At 42.7% G+C, this 22175-nt stretch overlaps 1 protein-coding gene across 1 annotated transcript in view; it reads right to left on the minus strand.

The window, feature by feature from the left end:
* The window catches only part of pkd1a (polycystic kidney disease 1a), a 66444-nt gene that overhangs the window by 8535 nt on the left and 35734 nt on the right, over positions 1-22175 (minus strand). Inside the window, exons 20-51 of the mRNA XM_035171362.2 lie at positions 21223-21420; positions 20824-21123; positions 20237-20682; positions 19162-19312; positions 17417-17569; positions 16493-16633; positions 14873-15194; positions 14433-14649; positions 13350-13509; positions 13104-13256; positions 12799-12943; positions 10792-11127; positions 10546-10634; positions 10062-10377; positions 9466-9634; positions 8380-8644; positions 8102-8297; positions 7469-7639; positions 7202-7345; positions 6894-7104; positions 6670-6796; positions 6447-6557; positions 6149-6198; positions 5186-5400; positions 4446-4524; positions 4229-4344; positions 2714-2916; positions 1388-1582; positions 1121-1260; positions 596-726; positions 276-369; positions 9-134 (exon numbers count right to left, since the gene is read on the minus strand). Coding sequence (XP_035027253.2) covers positions 9-134; positions 276-369; positions 596-726; positions 1121-1260; positions 1388-1582; positions 2714-2916; positions 4229-4344; positions 4446-4524; positions 5186-5400; positions 6149-6198; positions 6447-6557; positions 6670-6796; positions 6894-7104; positions 7202-7345; positions 7469-7639; positions 8102-8297; positions 8380-8644; positions 9466-9634; positions 10062-10377; positions 10546-10634; positions 10792-11127; positions 12799-12943; positions 13104-13256; positions 13350-13509; positions 14433-14649; positions 14873-15194; positions 16493-16633; positions 17417-17569; positions 19162-19312; positions 20237-20682; positions 20824-21123; positions 21223-21420 — 5870 coding nt within the window. The remainder of the gene's footprint in view (positions 1-8; positions 135-275; positions 370-595; positions 727-1120; positions 1261-1387; positions 1583-2713; positions 2917-4228; positions 4345-4445; positions 4525-5185; positions 5401-6148; positions 6199-6446; positions 6558-6669; positions 6797-6893; positions 7105-7201; positions 7346-7468; positions 7640-8101; positions 8298-8379; positions 8645-9465; positions 9635-10061; positions 10378-10545; positions 10635-10791; positions 11128-12798; positions 12944-13103; positions 13257-13349; positions 13510-14432; positions 14650-14872; positions 15195-16492; positions 16634-17416; positions 17570-19161; positions 19313-20236; positions 20683-20823; positions 21124-21222; positions 21421-22175) is intronic.

A 22175-nucleotide genomic window follows, 5' to 3' on the forward strand; every position in this document is an offset into this window, starting at 1 on the left:
TTTACTACCTGTAGTTGAGCCAGTGCTGCTGCTTCAGCTGCTGTAAGGAGGAAGAGGCCTCCATTAGGCTTCGGTTCAGCTGGTGCACCACGTCGCCGCTGTTATACGCCCTCACTTGACCCAAACGCCACACCCTAGAAAGATGAGTGGGAGGAAATGCAGTGTAGAACATGACACATCAAAAGGGAACCAGATGTTAAACATACAACTGAATCTGGCTGAATCTTAAGTGAACATCTGTTTTGTAACGGCCAGGTTTTCAATCCTATTCTCACCAGTTTGCATCTCGACCACCAAAGTCCTCAGCGTCATTATCTGGAGAAGGGAACCAGCCCCAAACACTGTCTCCTGCACTGGCACCACCTGTAACTGGGAAGAAATAACAGCTTTAAAAAGATCAAACTGAGACAATCTCATCTCACTGAGCTGATGACAGAGCATAAGTTCATTAAACAGATGAACAGAAATGATAAAAAATAACATCTGCTAGAGGACCTGTGATGCTACACATAGAAAACTAAATGCAGCAGACTTTACAGGTACAGCGAGTTTCTCTCAGATCAATAAAGCTTCAGTGACCACGGTTAAATCTCACCTTGTGTGTCGCGGGTTTGTCGCAGCCTCAGTGTGCCGAGTAACACGCTTCCTGTGTCTCTCAGGAGGGCAGAGTCGTCCAGTAACCGTGGCAACAGGGACTCATTCAGCCACATCAAAACGTTGTCACGGCTAAAAGACACATCACACATTGCTGAAGAAAATCATACGGTGTCTATACCTTTGACCAGAAGACGTTAGTGATGCTCTGCTCTACACAAACAAAAACTTTTTCTCTCTTATTTTAATAAAATTACACATGAAAGTTTATTCTCAAAAGTGTAGAAGAGAAAAACTGCAGCTCAATAATAAGAGAATCAAGATGTTTGTGTGTTTCCCAATAGAAATTCTGAAAGTATTCTAAGCAGACAATTTGGAGGTCACTAAAAAATTTGCCATTATTCTCAAAGGTACCAGCTAATTAAAAGGTCTAACATTTTTGGAGAATAAAAAAATCTAAATTTTAATTAAAACAGGACAGTTTCTTATGAGGTCAAGTTCAGAATCTGTTTGCTCGTGTGTGTACCTGCTGATGTTGTGATACTCAGGTGTGTGTAGCACTTGCTGCAGTTGATTGCGCAGTCGGAGGCCGTGTGCGTCTTTGGCAGAGTCAGAGTAGTTGAGGAGTAAAACCACCAACAGGAAAAACATATAAACCAGGAAATTCTGAAAATGAGAAACCAAACATTTAGTGATGAATCAAGACATAGAGATTTAAATATTTATTCTACCAGATATTATATGAATAAAAACATCATCTCTTTAACCCATTTTACATTATCTACTGACTCACCTTCAGCATGGTGTGCAGCATGTGGACCTTGCGGGCCTGGTGCCGAGCTTGGGACAGAGCGAAGCCCTGCGGTGGTCTCACCCTGGGGACCCGCTGGACCACTCTCTCCACACGGGGGAACTCCACCAGCACATCCTGGTCCTCCGGACGCAGGCGCCGCACAAACACTGCAAAATAAGCTGCCTCACACAAGACCTGTGGGACAGAGAGCACAGCAGCAACCGAGCAGTGAGATTTGGAAATCTATATCAAAGCTTGAGAGGTTGTTCAATTTACACAGCTCAACATGGATTATGTGATTTATATTGATCAGTTTAAATGAAAATAGGAAAACTGAGATACAATGTGTCAACGTGACCCCACCCTGATGGGAATTCAACGAAAATAATTTTGGGTGTGTGCAGTAAGTGTATGAAATCACAGCTTTCCAGGAAGAAAGAAAAACCCAGCCCAGTTATTCGCCTGAAGTCAACGTGTTTTAAATCCCTCTCACGTGTTTCAAGGGGACAAAAGTGTCGGATTATATTTTCTCTAAAACCTGCCTCACTTGATTTCTTTTGGTGACTTAGGGGCAGCACAACAAGCTGTAAACATAACAACCTATTACGTTTGTATGCATGTTGCAGCGTTTCAGTTTTTGGGCTCCACCACCTCTACAATATGTAACTTCGGACACTAGGGGTCTCTCAAATGAAACAATAACAAAAACCTACTTGGATGATGTCATGAAGCAGCGTGGGATCGTGGAAGTTGTCTTCACCACTATTGCCATTGAAAATCTACCTGATGCAGATCACGTTAACCGATGCGGTAACGTATCAAAGTTTTATTCACGTTACAAAGCAAATTGCAACAAATAATTCTGATCCATTAAAAGTGACCAATACAAACAGTGGAAGAAATAAACAGCCGACTTACTAACTGGCTAGAAATGTGTTTTTCCTGTGTTCACGCTGTTTGCCCCAGAAGTTAGAGCAGAGACGACCAGACACAGGTAAAGCAGATATGACGCAATTAAAGGTTGAAATTAAACATCCCGTCATTTTGAATATAATTGTGTGTTTCACTGAGTTTGAACATTGTTGAAAATGTTTTGGATAATTTAATAATACAAGTAGATATATAACATATGTCTTGTTGTTTTGAGACTTTTTAATGACGAATTGTTACATATAACATATTATACATACTGTAGTGACTTGATACATTTTTTTATATGAATAATCTAATCATACAACATCATGTAAATGCAGAAAACAGTGAGGATTTTTGTGTTAAAAGAGGATTACAGAATATAAATGTGAGTGTGTGTGTGTGTGTGTCTACCTTGATTGGCTCCAACAGCAGACACGAGCACAGGAAACTGGCAAAACAGGAGATGAGCCACATCATGGCCACATTTTGACTGAACCCGCGGCCCGCCCAGATCGAGACGCTATTGGCCAGAGCGATCACCGCCCAGCTGCCCCACAGGGTGGCACGCCCACACCAGGGAGGGAACCGCCTGGGACGACACACGTCTGTCATAACTAGAGAAGGGAGAGAAGTCCAGGGGATGTGGGAAGCAACAAATTAAAGGTAAATCCAGGCCAAAAGAAACGAAATCTGACCAAAACAGCAAAGCAGAGTCTGCAGATAACTCATCTACGAAAAAAATAACTTTCAGATGAACGTTTGAGTTTAGTTTGGAACAAAGATTTTTACGACTGTAGTGTTGTGATGATACTTCAGATTTCAGGTCATTGGCAGCACATTTTTTTGCAATTAGCAAAAAAACACTAGCGGTTTTATTTTACTTGATAAAACAACAGTGTACAAAAGTAGCAGGAACTCTAACATAACGAGGAAATACAATTCCCTGGCATTTTCAGATAAGCTTTATTTTCTGCTGAGACAAGAACCAACTCTATCTAAAACAATACAGCCGAGAGCCAGTATTTGTCAAACTGCTAAACTTTGGTGAAAGATGAAAATAAAAACCCATTGTTTCTGGTCTTTGTTGCAAACATGACTGGAAGTTGTTTATCAAACTTAACAAATGTTGTAACACTGAAGGAAGAACCAGAGGTATCTTGTGTTTGGGACTTTTAAGTGGAATAAAAAACTATGCATGCCACTAAAACATTTCTCTTCAAAAAAGAGAAACAAAATTTTAAATGCTATGGAAGTAGTGTTTAATGAAGGTTAACACAATTTAGACGCAACTAAACATATTGAAGAGCTAATTCCCTAATATTGTAACGTATTTAAGACTTTTTAAGGCCAAGATAATTGAATTTTAGACTCTTTAAGACTGTTTAAGACCCCATAGAAAACCCTGTTACTTACCTTTATTGTTTTCACTTAGCTGGCTGACTGAATTTTATTCCTGCTTCAGTTTGTTGTTTTTCTTTCCCTTTCAGCCTATTTCCTATTCATTATGCATTATTTATTTTTGATTATAAATATATCATATTGTAGTCAAGTTCACATTTAAATTGCTCCTGGATAAATTCACTATTAAGTAAAGAATTTAAATTACAGATGTTTTTTCAAGATAACGTCCCTGAGAATAATATGATTTAAAAGAAACGTTTAACATTATGGCACATATTAGGTAAATACCGTGTCTGATTGGCTGATTTTGCTGAGCATACATGTGACTGATCTTGTGAGTCTTAAATGTTAGATGAGACTGCATTAACTAAGATGTCAGTTGCTTGATACATGTATTTCTTCTTTCTCCGCACACACACACACACACACACACACACACACACACACACACACACACACACACACACACACACACACACACACACACACACACACACACACACACACACACACACACACACACACCTGTATTTGCGGTGAAAGCAGTTTTCGGTGGGTCCCTTCTGACAGATTCTAGAGGAAGAGGCTCATTGAGCTTCTGGAGGAGGATCACTTCAGTCTTGTCTCCGAAAATGCTCGACCTGACACAGAAAAACACAATTAATCTTGTTCAGGGTTAGGGTTAGGGTTATTGGTGGTAATTCTTTGTATCTCTTGTGTCTTTTTCAGAGATCACACTTACAGGTCGGCCATCTCACTTTCATCGGCCTGAGGAAAGAAGTTCTGTCCATCTGCCAGGATGTGTTTGATCAGATCCTCATCTGTGAGAGAAAAGCAGCATGTGTTCAGTTTGGACCTCATTACGTCCACTGGACACAGAGAAATAAGAATTAAACAAACTGACATATGAACTGTGGTTGTATGCCTAAGATATCATGTCTTAGAGGCTGAAACATGTTTTGTAACCTTGACTAATTGGAAGATTTGTGCCAAGTTTGAAAGGATTCTCTGAAGTTCTTCAGTCAACACGTTCATGAGGTAAAAGAGTTTTGTGAAGTCACAGTGAGCTTGACCTTTGACTTTCAACCACCAAAATCCATTTAGTTCATCTTTGAGTTCAAGTCAACACTTGTATGAAACTTGAAGAAATTCCCTCAAGGTGTTTCGGAGCTGTTGGATTACCAAGACCAAAACATATTTTGTAAGGTCACGGTGATCTCGACCTTTAAAGACCAAATTCTTATCAGTTCATCTGAGTCTGTGAATGTTTGTACTTATTTTGAAGAATTTCCTTCAAGGAGTTTTTTAAGTAGTGTTCACAAGTCCACATAAAGACGAGTAAACCGACCACCTGAAAACATTATTCCTCTGGTCACTGGCTGTCGCGGGCGTGGAGGCATTAAAAGTATCTGGTATCTAGTACGAGCAAAGTTTATTCACCTGATCTGAACAACTGTTTTAAAGGCGTCTTACTGTGTTTACCTGAAGAGGTGAAATATTTGTTGCGTTGCTCAGTCCCCTCCTCATCGTCCGGGTTAAAGGTCATGTCGACACCCAAGTGCCTGCTCCCCTGACCCCTCTTCAGCCTGGGCATTCCTGCTCCATGCCCCGCCCCTCCCACCACAGACACGTCACTCAACAGCTCCGGCCAATCCCTGTCCTCCGTATCCTCCTCTGCCATGGTCCAACTGTCCACACTGAAACACACAGTGAGAGATGAGCATTATTTAGAGTCTCAAGCAAATAGTCGACATTAATAATAACATTTATCTCTGTTGTTTCATTAGATATAGAACAATAATGAGGTTTTAATAACAGTAGACTCAGTGCTGCTGGGACAAATAAGGCTTTGGGGTTTATTAGGGCCCGAGCACCTCCGGTGGGAGGCCCTATTGTATTTCGAAGGATTTGTATTTCCCTTTTGGGACTTTTCCAGGGCCTAGAAATGCTCAAATTCTCACCAAAGTTTGCAGGAAATACAAAACCCTAAAAAGTATTTGTATTCTGGAGTAATTTGAAATGGGGGTGGCAAAATGGCTCAACAGCGCCATCTAAGGAAAAGCCCCTCAGTTAGCTTTTACCGATCTTCACAAAAATCGGGACACATGTGTATCATGACCAGACAAACAAAAGAAATGCCAATGTGAAAGAAATGTGTGAATGAGGTTTGAGGCTGATAGAACAATGCACAGAGGAGTTATAATAAATCAGTGACAGACAGACGTCCGTACGTCCATCTGTCCGTCCATCCATCTGTCTGTCCATCCGTCTCTCTTCGCATCCAAGTCTCTTTCAGAGCAAACTTTTTCTATTTTTAACGATCTTTATTTTTCTATTCTCTCTGGCCCTAGCTTAGTCCGACAGCTGTAAAAATCTACTTGATATTTGTATTCCATTAAATCACACGTTATTTAAATCAAATGCCATGGCAACAGAGCAGCTCACCTTTTGGTTGATGGTGTGGGCAAATCGACATTGGTTTCTTCTGAGTTGGTCTGAGAGAGAGAGAGAGAGAGAGAGAGAGAGAGAGAGAGAGAGAGAGAGAGAGAGAGAGAGAGAGGAAAGGGGAAAAATATAATTATATTCTTGCTCAACTGCATGAACTGAACGAACCGCCAGACCAGAACCACAGGATTAATTTCATATTACCATAATAAACTAAAATATATATCAAGAAATATAACTATAATAGCATCAGGCTCTGTTCAATTTTAAATCCCAGACTTCTCCCCTCAGACATTACCTCGCCATTAAAGAAGAGGAAGGAGCTTCCAGCCATAGAGTTCTCCAGGAAGTCATCGATCTCCACAGACTCCTGGTCCATTTGTGGTGGTACCTGCTCCACAGACACACACTAACATTCACACACACACACACACACAAAGAGAAATGATTTAGCTTCTGGCCTCTGTGAAGCAGTGAAACCTTGATAATGTTGGTTTTGTTCTTCGGCAGATCAGTGTTACCTTGCTGCGGCTCATTCTGAAGAGCGTGAATATGAGCAAGTAGAGCGGGTAGACAATCAGACAGGTCACCACTCCGGCTGCCACAGTCTCTCCATTCAACGAAGACAGCTGCGACACGGCCCACCGGCTGCAGCACAGGACAGCATTCAAATATTGGAACAGATCAGCAGTTGTAAAGTGGTAATTGACAAAGACAAAAACACCAACAGCACACATTCTTGTACCTGTATCTCTTGTCAACCACGATGCTGTACCACAGTGTGTTGGCCAGCAGAAACAGCTGCAGTAGCACAGTGCAGCAAGTGGCTCTTTGCAGGCGGGTGAAGGGGCTGCGGAGAGGCCTCTCCCACAGCGACAGCCACAGGTGGCTCTCACACAGCGCCCTCTGCAGCTCACACCACATGAGACGGGGCACATGGCGGAGCACAGCCTCCTCTGAAAGAAAGTGAAGGAACACAAGAGTAAAGTCTGTGCACACCAAGTACGTTTTTAGAAAAAAAACCTTCATCAAATAAAAATTGTAATTTCTTACCTGATGCCTCCACCTCAATCTCTACACGCCCATCGGTTCTCTCGTTGTCGACCGACAGCCACTCCTCAACCAGGAAGTAGTAGCTGCTTCCTGTCTGCAGGTCTTTCACCAGGACGTACTGTAGCATCCACGCTGGGGACAGACCTGAGGAAAGGTCATGAAACAATGATTTTTAGTCAAATATCAGCTGGTTAAACATGTTGTGATTACAGAGGTCTATTCTTTCTGTGTGTGTGTGTGTGTGCATGTGTGCATGTGTGCGTGTACCCTTGTTGTCGTGCCAGATTCGTATTTTCCACACACTGCCCAGGCTGGTGTCTGTGGCGAGGTGGAAGATATCAAGAGTGTTGCGTGAGAAGGCTCCCCTGCTGTCGAGATGGCGGTGTCCACTGCGGCTCTCCCGCCCGTACAAACTGATTCCTACGTGGGCCGTGGTGCCTGGGAAAACAGATAGAAACCTGCTAGATCAACCTTTATTAACATTTGATTTGTTTTAATTCTTAATTAATTTGCTTCTGAAAAAGTTGAGTCATTTATTTGCAGACTCTTTTCTCTAGTTTGTCATGTTTGTTATTTTTTTAAATAAATAGATTTTTCTAAAATATGAACAGGGCATTAATCAGTAACTATTTGGATAAGTAATAAACTCTTTGGGTAATTTTTAATTGTGATTGACATTTTTCATTGATTTGACCTCTGCCAAAGAGTTTATGTTTTCGTTATTAGCAGGATTACACAAAAAACTACTTTATGGATTGCCACAAAACTTTAATTATCAGCATATTAATCAATGATGAAAATAATTGTTTGTTGAAACTACATATAGGAGCCATATATACAATCAAATACATATAAATCTGTAATCATCCTGACAGCTGTGTAATAGTGACCCTGGCTCACCTGCCCCTCGACTCCAGCCAGTCTTCACCTGAACCTCGTACTTGAAGAGACCGTCTCGGCCGCAGAGCGGAACCACACCCGCCCGGCGCAGATCCAGCTGGTCCAACTTGTGCAAGATGGCCGCTGCCACAACATAGCTGAGCAAACCCAACACACACACCAACAGCACGACCAGGCTCGGTGCACCAGAGCGCTCCTGAGGAAGGAGGAAATGGTTTAAGTGTGTGTTTAATGGCGAATGTGCACAAAGAGCGAGTGTAATTTCGTGTGATACTGACTGGCATCGTAAAGCTGACTGCGTTTGGTGGTACAAACAGGCCTGCAGCGAAGGAGGTGAGGTGCCTTGTGCGGCAAAAAGCTCTGCTGGCGTTAGTCTCTGCCAGGGGCACCATGCCATCAGTGCGCCACTGCTTGTCACTCTCACTGAAGTACTGACACAGGGAGGCAAACACCCCAACCTCCAGGCGAACACCCACAGACCGAGAGCCGGGGCTGCAGGGCGTACTCACGTTGATGAAGTAGTCCAGTGTGGTGTCATAGAACCTGTGTAACACAGGAAAAACGTGACGCAAACTATATCCAAAATAAACAGACCTCCAGCTTTAAGGACAGACTGTCGACTATGTCATTTAATTAGTGTGAAAATTGAATATGACAGGAGTGCACAGAACACTATTCACAAACTGAAAGGCGTACTTGAGAACGAGCATTTCTGCTACGTGTGCAACTGTGGTTTCATGAGCACGGTGCTGAGAGGAGCACGGACTCGCCCTTCCCTACGCGCTCGTCATTCGTCATGTTGAACATTGAGGGGGCAGTGGCTGATGCTCCGCTCCCTCCATTGGTCACTTTGAACACTCTAGTCCCCAGCATATCTGTGATTTTCCAACCCCCTTATAGGCAGCTTAGTCATCAAGACTATCTTGGAGAAATGTCATCATTGGAAAAAAAGAGGTACGTTGAGCCAGTTAATTCTATAATGCCCTTAACACAAATAAATAGTGCATAGAACACATGTGACATAGGCTTTTGTGTCGACAGCAGTGGTATATATGATCCACAAAGTTTGCAATTGCTGTAAAAAATGAAGGGGAGGGGGTTAAGTAGGTCAGACCTATGCTTGGGACTGGAGTGTTCAAACTGTGGTTCCCTGCTCGTGGAACCACAGTTGTGCACGCGGAGCAGAAATGCTGGCTTGCGAGTAAGGTTGTGTGCTTGCAGATACTGTTCTGAGCACTATCATATGTTCAGGTGTGGTCATAAACGCCATAATAGACCTGCACTGAGTTCCATATTCTAAACTTACTTAGTGCGTGTTCAGTACACATCATGTTAAAATGCAGTGAATGAACTAGGGCACTTACTCTGGTGATAGGAAGAAGGTGTATTTCTTGTGGTCCAGATCTTGGCCCCTGGTCATACTGAGTGAGATACGTCTTCGGTCTGTGCAGTTGAACTCGCTCGGCCCTTCATGGGAATTAAGGTAAGCTGTGATGAATGGCTCCTCTTCATCCTCGACCATCTCTGAGGCATCTGGAGGAAGAAAACAAGAATTCAGTAAAGAACACAGCATAAAACAGTAACAAGAAAAACAGTTATACAATTGTGGGTTTAATGTAACATTTAACCTCTTTATACCCATTATGGTAAAGCCTCCATAGATAGTATTTCATGAATCTATTGTCAATATAATAGTTAATATTGGCAAGTTCGTTAAACATTCTCATGCTCCAATTGAATACTGAAGAATTCACAAGTATATATATCACGATAAAATGACATTAGATTATAAAGCACCAGGCACCAACATAACACTGCTACTAAATTACAGCTTCAATAACTCAACACTGTTTGCTTAAGCGATCAGTATGTCTGAAGTATTAGATTGGATATTATATTGTTCACATGTTCCTGTAGTGTGTCCACCCCCACTGTGTGCACTGTGAGCGTCAGAGCTCACCCTCCAGAGAAGTGAAGTTGAGCTGCACAAACAGCCCCGCCTGTCTGTTCGTGTTGCCCGCGCTGACCCTGACCACGACGGAGTCACAGTGGCTGATGTTAACGGCTCCAGCTGCGGGCAGCCCGCCGCTACCGGAACCATCCACGCCCACTTCAGCACTACTGCCATTGTTGATGGCAACAGTGATGGCGAGACTGTCGTCCAGTCCTGAGATTGGGATCTGTGTGCCGTTTTCAGTGCGAAACTCCATGGAGGCCACCTCAGTGGAGACAGTGTAGTTAGCCACGTAATTGAAGGGGAAGGGGTTGGATTCCACCTAGGGAGAAAAAGAAGGAGAGAGATAAAAACAATGAGAGGGAAAACACAGGAAGGTAAAAGTTATTTCATTCAGTGTTTGATGATGAGACAATGAGATCGATAGACAAAGTTCTAAAGGAGAACTTTGTACTTGATCGAGTGGTTTCTGTCATGTTTCTGATGTTACCTGAAAGAGCAGCTGCATGATGCTGTTTCCTGCAGCAGCTCTGCCGAGACTGTTGTTAAAAGCTCGTGGGATGGAGAAGCGCTGGCACTCTGGAAAATAGAGGGAGGAACAGAAGAAGATAAAAAACACATCTATTCACAGTCCTTTTAATGTCTATTTTCTACAGATTATGAAGTTATTAACATTCACCTACAAAAACGTAGCATTCATTAACTTATGAGTCACTCACTAGGTACACATGCTCACCTGGACTGTTGTTGCCATGGTAGCAGAGCAGACTCTGGGGGTCTGCCAGTTTTCCTGTTGCAGCGATCTCAGCCCCCCTCAGCACCAGCGGCTCCTCGTTGAGCACCCGGCCATGCAAGAGGATCATCATGAGCACTGAGGAGAGACTGTAAGCCTTCGCAGCCACTCGCAGGGGATGTGGCTCCGATGAAGAGGGTGAGGGGTCCAACAGGGTGCCGCCATGCTCCTCACCCGAAGAGGAAAGGGAGGAGGTGGATGCGGGTGAGGGGGAATCCACATAGGCGGGCTGGAAGTAAGATTGGGAGGCTGATTGGCTGACCTGATGGATCAGATCACCTGAAGGGGGGTGAGGATATGAGATACATATGAGATACATAGGAGGAAAAGATGAGGTTAATAAGCAGTGACATTTCTATCACTGCAGTTGGTTTTCTCATATAAATCGAGTGTTGGTGGGTGGTTATAGGTCTTTTCAAGAAATAGTGTGATCCAATCCCTGATAAATCTGAAGATGTTCACGGTTTCCCTCAATGTGTATCCATCCAATATCTGTGCTACTCAGATAAGGTTTGTGTGTGGTGGAAATTAATGTATCATTTTAAACCAAAAAATAGAAAAATACAGAAATACAGAACACAAAGACATTTGTGGGATCTTGACTAAACTTGAACCTGTATAATTATATACAGCAACACTATAAGCAAGAGAGGTAGTTTTATAGTAGATTCACGCAGCTCTACTTAATCCTTAAGTCTGACACTCAGGGAGTTTCCACAAGGTCGATACCATACAGATGCCGATACTTTGTACAGGTTTCAAAGGCAAATAAAAAAAAAATATCATTGTAAATTGAAGTACATACATGAAAAAAGGTCTTTCAAAATAAATATTACCTTCAGCCATTTACATAATTATGGTTTGAGGTATATTATTTTCAGAGGTGGGAAGTAACTAGGTACAAATACTTTGTGACTATACTTTCAGCACCTTCCCAACATCAAGATAGATTTCAACCTAAATGAAAACAACACAGAAAAGACTATTCCTTGTTGTGTATTTATCAGTGCACATCATGCACAAAATACATAGCACAGACACGATAGGGAGAATCACCCACGGGAAACAATGGACATATTTCCTCCCACACAATTGTAAGTTAGTCTTCAGACTACATTAATTTGGCATGTGTCTCAGATACAGCCGGTAGAAACTTTTTATTTTTATACTGAGAGCCTGTACTTTCATATTTTTACTTGAGTCATTTATAACACCACGGCGAGCTGCGCGTGCACAAGTGTGTTGTCCGCGCGACAGCAGCACACACACATACACAGTAGTGGAGAGGAGGAGAGAGCAGGTTTACATGCACGTATGTATGCGTCTACCTATACCTATACATTGATTGGATTGATTGGCATGCCTCTGTTGATGATGTACTGTTCAGTGGGTAGTAGACATTCAGTTTGAATGGACCAGTTTTTCCCGTTGCCACTGTAATATCATAATTGTGTTAATACCGGGATCACCAACTTGGTGGTCTGAAAGTCCACCAAGTTGGTGATCCCGGCAATTGGTCTGAAAGTCTGAACTATCCAAAAAAAGCTTGACACGCAGCTAATGATCCGAACCATGGTTCAGTTTGATCCACACTAAGACCACCCGCTGTCAGACTACATTTTGATCTGTTGCCTGGACCGTGGTCTGGGGCAACCTCTTCTATTGGTGCAGATTTAACTGAAAAGTTCTGGAACAAACAAGGTAGGTGTGAAATCGCCCAAAAGATTCTGGCAGACTTCTGTTTCTCTGTTTCTTATTGTCTCCTCTTAAAGACCAGATGTATGATCTGGGTAAACAACCGCAGTGAGAGGGTGCTGTCCTCTACTTTGCAATAGACGAACATGAATAAATGACTAGTTGACAGCTCCCGATGTGTGTAACAGTTTGTTCATCCACATTGTCCTGAAAGATGAAAACACTCATGTGATGACAGCAAACTCTCAGTCTTACCCATGATGTGCAGGATGTTGTCAGCTATCTCAGTGGGAGTGACGGTGCCCTGCTTGGTGTCAGTCTGTAAAATCTCCAGCATGGACTCCAGCTTGTTCAGAGTGCTGTTCTGACACTCCTCACAGATGAACTCGCGGCTCACCGCCTGGAAAACACGTGCGGAACGGATCATTTGATTGCTTTCTTCTCCGTTTCCATCTTTTCTCACTTTATTCATTGCCTTTCCAATTCCCTATTTTTCTTTCTTTCTATTCGTGCCCTCTAGCCTTTCCTTCCCACCTCCCCCTCCCTCTCATCTTACTCACCGTGCACTGTGCCAGTGCAGCAGAGGTCTGCTGGATGTCGTTGACAGTGTTCAGATCCAGAGCTGTCAGGGCTCTGGTGATGTTGCTGCGAACTCCGACTCTGTAGCCGCGCTCGTCTCGGGACACCCGTGCTGATTGTCTAAGCCGCTCATACTGAAAGGAGAAAGTATATACAGGTATAAGTGTGTTTAATATACTATTTACTAGTGTGGATGTACTCATTGATTACTGTGTGACCTCTCCTACCTCATTCAGGACTGTGATAAGGGCCAGTGATAACTCTCTGACCCTCTGGGAGTCTCCCTGCTCCAGCAACTTTTTAAGTTTGGTGTCTGTCAGGTGAGACAGCCAGTGAGGAAGACTGCTGTACCCAGAGGGAGGATTTGGCAGCCATACTTCAATGGACCTGGGCACAAACACAAAACAAACTCTTATTTAATATTCTGTTTACAACTTAACAATATAGTTGTGGACAGATGTCACTGCAAGGAGAGTTTTGTTTAAACTCGGATTAAATAAATTCCTTAACACTTTCAGACGTTCCCTGAGTGCAGCCGTTGGCGTGAATGTACTGTTGTCGTGATCAACAATGTCCCTTATCCTGATGAGTCCCGGCCGCCGCTGCTACAGAACGCTGGTCAACTGTTTATTCAAAGTTTATCCATATGTCACTTGTCAAAATCGCACCAAACTCAACACTGCGCTTCCTTCTGCCCTTAACAATACACATGCCAATGTGAAGCCGATAAGGTAAATGGTTCTCAAGATATGCGAGCCGCAGACAGACAGATTTCTGTAATTATTAGTTAAATACTATAGATTCAATGAAGAGCTGGTGGATGTTAAAAACATGATATATATTGTTTGTGATACTGTCAGTGTGGAATAAGACAATCTTAACAACCCTAAAGCTATTTCAAGGGAAATAAGGAAAAAACTTTAAATTAAAGGGCGACCAGATTTACTTACAGCTTTAAAACACTTTTTCTGAGAAACATGAACAGAATCCTGACCAGGATCGAACTTTAGGGACATATAATATTATCCAGATTTTCACACATTATCACTCTTGCATCATAATTTGGCAACGGAGAGGCTCAATTCTTTTGAAACTGTCTGAAGTGTAAGTCAACTCTTTGGCTTTTCTCTCATCTATTTTCTGCAGGAAAGGGAGAAATCAGCAAAAACCTTGGCACAACTTCACTAATGTGCAGACTTAAGAGGGCTGCAGAAGCTCCGGAGGTGAACACAAAGAAGATGAACGTCTGAATCTTATTTGCAGTAATTGGCTGCACTCCTCTCAAGAACAGAAAAGTAAAATGTTGTTACTTGTTGAGTGCAGTGATGGCAGCTCCTTGATGGTCCTCCACTGTGATGGACACCGCAACACGTTGTCGGGCTGAGCTGAAGCCTGGAGGCAGGAAGGCCGAGTGCTCTGCACTGCTGCCTTTGTACACACAGAAGTCCTCGCAGTATTCTTCTCTGCAGCGCGTCACCAGCAGACTGTAGAGCAACGGAGACTCCGAGTCGCCCAGATCAGTGTAACCTGGTTGCAAAAAATTGAGAAAAGAGAAAAAGATGGTAATTGGTGATTGGTAAAAGTGCTTTGTTACTGTACTTTAGTAGATTTATCTGTATAAGTGCTTTACTTACTACTTCAAACTATAATAATGTGGCATGAGTCTCATTTTGCTTTGCACAGATACAGCCAGTAGAAATGGCCTTCAGAAGGGAACCTTTTACTTTTATACTTTGAGTACATTTCTTACCTGAGCAGCTGAAGTGAACCCTGTCCAGCAGCGTGTGCAGCTTCCAGCCTTCACCATCTCCGTCCCCGTACTCAACTCCTGCTTCCCCTCCACCTCTCAGATGACACTCTCCACCAATCGGGGGCATGTTGCGATGTAGTGTTATGGAGGCTACGCCCTCGCCGTCCAGACTGCCGTCTGTCACGTGCAGGGTGAAGATGTAGGAGTCTATGTGGCACAAGACGCCCTGCCGCAGCACCAGATTCATGCCGTCACTTCCAGTGGTGGTGGAGGAGGAGTCCAGGACCAGAGTCTCATTCTGTAGAGTCATGGCACTCCAACGCTGAGACAAAGAGACAGATGAGGAGAATTTACAAACAGCAAACTACACTTATAATCTATGGAAAATGTTTATTTCCAGCTTTGGAATATTAGACTATAAAATAGGTCTGCTAGACATTAGGAAAACATGCGATATGCAATAACATTGTTGAATATCGCGATGACGATATGACTTGCGATAAATAAACATAAACAGTCCCAGGCTACTGACGAGAGACCACGGACAGCTCCACAGCCGGTAGCAGGCGCACAGCTTTCCGGGGCAGACACCAGGGAGCCATGCACAGCTCCACTCAAAAGTGTTTTAAATTTAAAGTCTTTTTATAAATATTTGGACCTTGAAAAGTTATTTTTAGTTTTTAGTGGCTCTGTCAGTTATTTACTGCTCCTCCTCTCTGTGTCTCTATCGTTTGCGCTCAACCGCGTCGCCATCTCCTCCAGCTCTACATACATTTACTAAATTGATAAATTGTGTTGTTTTTACCCAGACTTGGTTTATACATGTGTCTGATCACACTGTGAGTGTGTGTGTGTGTGTGTGTGTGTGTGTGTGTGTGTGTGTGTGTGTGTGAGATGGAAAGAGCGAGAGAGGAAAAGAGCGAGCGGATGACGATCAATAAAAGAAGTGATAATTATATGATGATCAGTGTTGATATTGTGGCAACAGACGAATCCATTTTTAAACTGTAGCGGGTTGGGGATAGAGAGAGAGAGAGAGAGAGAGAGAGAGAGAGAGAGAGAGAGAGAGAGAGAGAAACGATGACGATACATTTTCAAAATATTGTGCAGCCCTACTATAAAAGCATTTCCGTTCAACTGACTTAATGAACTGAAATGTTTGATGTAGACTGAACCTCTTTCCAGTTGATGCTGTTCTTTGTTTCCACATGTGAGAGCCACAGTGCATGTGGTCAGATTTACAGAATGTAAATGAAAAACTATCCCTGTGTAGTCTGGAAAACTACAGCGAAATGATTTAAAAAGTGAGTAAGATAGAGAACAGCTGAGCACAGTCAACTGGTATTTGCAATTTGAGGCCCAGTGACTCAACAAGTGTTTTTTTCTGTGTTGGTAAGGACATAACATACATTCCCCTCTGCTTGTACAATGACCTCATTCTCACACCCACACACTGCCGGCTTTACAGATCCCAGGGAAAGAGTGACTAAAGGCAGGGAGGAGGAGATGAGGTGGAGAAGGAAAGAGAGGGTCTGGAAATGTTGATTTCACTGTCGCTACTGTGAAGCAGTGACCTCATTATGAGTGTGTGTGTGTGTGTGTGCGTGTGTGTTTGTTTACCCCACGGTGAAAGCCCTGGCAGTTGGTGCAGGTCCCTCTGAGGTAGACGTACGAGTTCTGGCTGACCTCGTAGAAGGACTGGGCCTTACAGGACACACACTCCAGATACACCATGGGGATGTGACCACTCTGGACGAACACCTTTCACACGACATGAGACAATAGCATGGGAAACAGTCCCTCCACTGTGTCATGCCAGGTTATTTACACCACATTTGCTTCCTCTCTTGTTTACCTTATCTATTTTTTTCACCGTCTAAATGCCACTTCCTATTTAATCTGTTTCGGAAGCAGCTTCACTAACACATTTCAGTAACATGCATTGCTGATCAATTGACCAGAGATGTCAAGACAAATATTTCGTGAATAAATAGATAAGTGAGTGCAAATGACATGAGTAAAACGAGAAACTGTAAAGTCTGCAAAGGTCTGTGATGAACTTCAACAATTCAACTGAAATTTCTTCACAGAGCTGCTTTCAGACAGGCACTGAACTCAGGTGAATCTTCTGAAAGGCTAAACAGATAATGAAAATATCTAATAATTTCAGTATTAATATAATATTTGCTCACAGTGGCATTGATAAATTTAAGTAATGGTAAGAGCATCAAACTAATGAGAAACACAACCTCTGTTCCACCATGAACCTGTTTTTCCAGACTGGTAAGATTTTGCTCCCGATTGGTGTGAGTCACATTATTAGTACAGAAGTTGACCCCAGCTAGTATGACATATGAGCTCCCCAATAACCTTCACCACAAACTTAGACTGCAGATCAATCCAAAAACAAATATTTTGTTTATTCTTTTTATTGACATAATATTAATATTTAATAATTATTATTATTACATCCCCAAATTGGAAACCACAGACTTAAAATATGCATCAATTATCGTGAGCAGATAATAGATTGTGTGCACTTACAGTCTGCGTGGTGGACTCTGGTGGCATGCCGTCTTTGCTGATAGTCATTTTGAAAGTGTATTCGACGCCTGCCTCCAGCTCAAAGCCAGAGATCCCCAGCACTGGGCCGCTGGAGCCCAAGCCGAAGTTCAAAGTGGAGCAGTGCTCTGGACCCTGCAAGCAGAGATAGGACCATCACTAAAGCAGATCATTTTCAAACTGGGAAATTAGATATAATGAGACTTACTTTAAAGGGGACATAGCATGCCCATTTTACCACAAGTTGATATGGTTCCTTGGGGTCTTAATGAAATGTCTGTAACATACTTTGGTCAAAATACCACAAGGATCATTTAAAACAGCACCCTTTTTACCCTGTATAAAACAGCCCTCCACCGAGTGACCTGTTTTGACTGCCTGTTCCTTTAAATGCTAATGAGCCAGCTCCCCACTCCCCCCTCTCCCCCCATGTAGGGAGACTTCCAGTGCCTTGTTACGACACAATTACCAGGAAGCTCAATCGAGTCACTCAAGCATGACGTTTCTGACTTAGAGGAACTATAACAAAACGCGCGAGTGTTTTTTTCCCAGAGTTTTTGGGTTGGTGGACATGCCAGATACCCACATTAACCTGTAGAAGCACTAACAAAGTGGAATTTGCATGCTATGTCCCCTTTAATGAGACTTACTCACAACTTAGTATGTGACATTGATAAAACTTCACTGTTACAGCAACATTAAATAGACAAGGAAAAACATTTCTTAATGCACAACATGTAATGGTCATTAGTTGTGTTTTGCTTGCGGCAACATGCACAATGTGCAAGTGAATGAGTCACCGCTCCACAGTTATTTGGACAACAATGTGGCGATGAGGCCTGTTCTTAAAAATGCAGTGAAATTTCGCAAAAATGGTGCGAGGACAAAGCTCTATCACTATCCACTCTATTTTTACAGCAGCTTTGTGTGAGTGTGTTTCTGTCATATGATAACTTTTGGGACAATATTCAGACTTAAAAACAGTAGGGACAGCTTGTCCTCTTGTATATAGTTTTGTCAATTGGGATAAGGTTAATGTATGGGTCGAATAAAATAAGGGTTAAGTTAAGGTTTGGAGTCAGATTACGATCAAGCAAGCAGTGGTTATGTTTAGGGTTTTTGTGAATCTCCACATACTGAATGTATGTGGATGTAAAGTTCCCTAAGGTGATCTTTCACAACATACGTGTGCGTATGTGTGCAATGTGTGTCTGTTGTTTATGTGAAAGTCTATAATTGTCAGGGTAGGGAGCAAAGCACAAGCTGTGGAATGCTGAGTTTATCAGTAAACCGTTACATAAGCGTTCTTTCAGTGCCTCTGAAAGCCTAACACTACCCCTACGCCTAAACCTAATTCTAACCATTAGCCTAAAACCAAGTCCTATACCCTCAGCATTAAAGAGGCACACTCACAAACTGATCGGAGTTCTCCTTGTCACATCAATGCTGCCAGGCCTCTCTGTAGGCGGTTACAGAACTCAGAACCAGATGACCATTACACAACTTTTCCACAATCTTCTTTGCAGAATGAAGTCTGCGCTATAAATCACGTTACATAAATTCACCATTAAAGAGTTTGAGAGTTGAGTTTGACAATTCAGCACTCTCTTATTTCGATTAGACTCAAGTCAAATGTTGAAAGAGACAGAGAAAGAAACCATCCCGTCTAGTCACGAGAGCCAAAGCAGAAGAGCAGAGGACATCTTTCATGTTATGCCTGTTCTTACCTTTGAGGTACTTTGACACTCCCAGTGGTAGTGGAGGAGTGACTGGCTATCTGGGTCCAAGTTGGGGTCGTAGGACTGCTCCGCACTGAGCTGCAGGTCCTGCGTCCTCGACCACACCCTGTAAGTGCCACCTTCTATGATGGGCATCAGCCTGAGAAAGGAAACAGGATCCAATTAAAGCAACACTAAGTTTTTATACCTTAAAATGGCATCTTCAAATCCTTTTAATGGTACACAAACTTATAATAGGGAGAATGGCCACAGCGCCCCCTGGACACCTGGAACTGCTTTATGTCACTGTGGTGTTCCGTGCTGGAACCTTACGACCTGCTTTACGTCACACACCAACAACCAGAGCTGGAGCTAGCACCAACTGTAGCTCACTCAGTAAGAAACCAAACAAGAGTGAAAATCTGAGCATATTTCACTATTGATTAGAGCTACAAGAGGCCAAAGGTACCTCCCTGGTGTTGTGTTTATTGGACAAGAAACTCATAACTTTTGCCTGTTTGCTAGGTCATTTGATCTTACTGGACGTGGGGCTGTTTAAGTGAAGTTATCCAACCCGCTAGTTTATCCTTAGAGGCCAGGTTCACCCATGTTGATCGATGTTTAGCTGCAAGTGAGCCAAAAAAATGTGTTTTGACACATTATGCTCAAACATCAATACCTGCCACTTGCTTGCTGAGTTTGCTTGTTAGCTTGTAGTTGAGATTGCAGTGAATGTGCTCACGTTTAGTGCCAGACCCCAAAAACATTGTTAGTCGACATGGTTCTTTGGCTTCTCTGTCATCTTGTCTACAAATGCAGATGTGTACAGTTGTGTGCATGGCAAAAACGTATTATTCTATAAATCAACATAGTCTTATTGTGAAAGTAGATTACCATTAGAATCCATTGTACTAGAATTAATTAAAAGTGACTAAAGAATCTAAAAAAGATTTTTGGTGGATTATTGCTTTGATTATATACGGCATCAAACTAGCAGATTTATTGCTTATTTAGAACCAAAATAAAGAGAGGTGTGAACAAGTAATCGACAGCTTTACATGGAAGAAATTGTTTTTCTACTGACCTGGCAGCCATGACACTCAGCTGCAGACAGGCAGCCTTCCTCAGCGGCACGCCTTCATATGACAGAGAAAACACCAAGCTGTAGTTTCCTGTCACCAGAGCCATCTTGGGTAATGACAGCTGCAGCCGCCGCACATCCACCTCCAATGGCAGGCGAATGACTGGAACAGGCAAAGGCTGAGAGGGCCGAGTCACTGCTCCAGAGGACATCTGGTCAGCTTTGTCATTTTCACAGGAGGGCCTGGAGTATATCTGCCAGAGGTACTGAGCTCCGTAGCGCACACAGCCTTTCAGATCGACACTGGCCTCCACCAAAGTGGGCTGGGAGCGCCAGATGGCCAAGCGGGGGGCTTGGACCACCTGCACCTCTGGTTCCTCACACTCTAACACACTGATGTTTACCTCCACCTGGGCCAACACCCAGCTCACCAGGTTACTGCAGTTCACCTGACACAGAGAAAAACAAGCTGGTGAAATTACAATTAAGCTTTCACAAACAGCATCTGTTGAATACATGTTCTCATGTTTTAAGGATCAACCAACAGAGAAATGATCTACATTGAATTATGGAATTCAAAAGGGACATACTTTGACCATATAGTGTCCCGGGTGTTTGTACTCATAACCCACAGTTGTGGTGTTGGTGTGAACTGGACTTGAACCGTCCCCAAAGTCCCACAAACACTCCACAGGAGTTGACCTGGGAGTGATAGAAGCCATCAGGGTTATTGTTTTATGGATGAACGTGTCCTGAGGTGCTGCGTACAGGGAGGCAGCCGTCAGCAGGTTCTGCACTAGGATGTGCTTGGTGATGTTCTGGTGATGCAGGGCGTTGATAGCCTTAAGGAAGATGGTCAGTAAACCTGCCTCCTCTGGCATGTATGACACCTGCAGTTGGGGGATTCATTGAGATACATTACATCTGTTTTGCTTTTTTATGTGGTGTAAATCATAACCATAAAGGCTTTATTATTTGAGTGAGCTGACCTCTTTTCCCATATGTGAAATCCTGTGCAGGTGGTGTAGATCAAAAGTCCACAGGAAGCTAACGGGTTTGCCTGTCAGGATGTTTGCCACAAACAGTCTCTTCACACCGACAGGAATTGCTGTGCAGCTTCCCAAGATGGACAGTCCACGCACAGGCTCCATCACCTCCACCTGGAGGTGCCGCTTCTTGGAGCTCACCTGGAATGTCACATTGCCTTTTTTATTAGTTTGGCTTAATTATCTTTATCTTATATTCATATATTCAGTTAATTCAAAAGAAGAGAAATGTACTGGTGGTTAGATTCATGTGAATTTTTGTTGGACCATAATTCTAATTATTCTGGTATACTTTAGTTGAAAACAAACAACAATATGCTCAATTATATGATTCAGGCACATATCTACTATAATTACGTCTGCTGAGGTGGTTATTTTTTAATCTGCATTTGTATATTTGTTTGTCTGTTGACTATTTAACAAACTATTGAACGGGTTACCAAGAGACTCGGAATAAAATGTGGTATGGATCAGTAAAGTACCCATCAAATTTTGATGCTTAACATTGTGAAATTTTTTCTTGACGTTTTCACCAATTTCCCAGGGAAAAATCTATGGCTCTAGTAAAATTTGGTGCAGCTTGATGGAACTTTTTGGCCTTGGCAGAGGTAAGAGTTCTGGCGAGTGCTATCCTAGTTTTAAACATGCTCTTCCAATGTCAAGGTCTTTCTTTGAAGAATCACACATACCAAGATACCATGACGCTACTGTCTGTGTGTCATTAGATTGTCAGCATTAATGTGTAAAGGTGCCCACATGTGAGGCAGTGATTAATAAACCTTATGTATAAACGTATATGCAGAGAAAGAAGAAATGAATTGGTTCATTGGTAAATTCTATCATGAACTGTACATGTTATACTTTTCGTATATGGCAACAAATCTATATAAGGCTAA

Source organism: Hippoglossus stenolepis, chromosome 2, assembly GCF_022539355.2.
Source record: "Hippoglossus stenolepis isolate QCI-W04-F060 chromosome 2, HSTE1.2, whole genome shotgun sequence".
Classification (NCBI taxonomy): Eukaryota; Metazoa; Chordata; class Actinopteri; order Pleuronectiformes; family Pleuronectidae; genus Hippoglossus; species Hippoglossus stenolepis.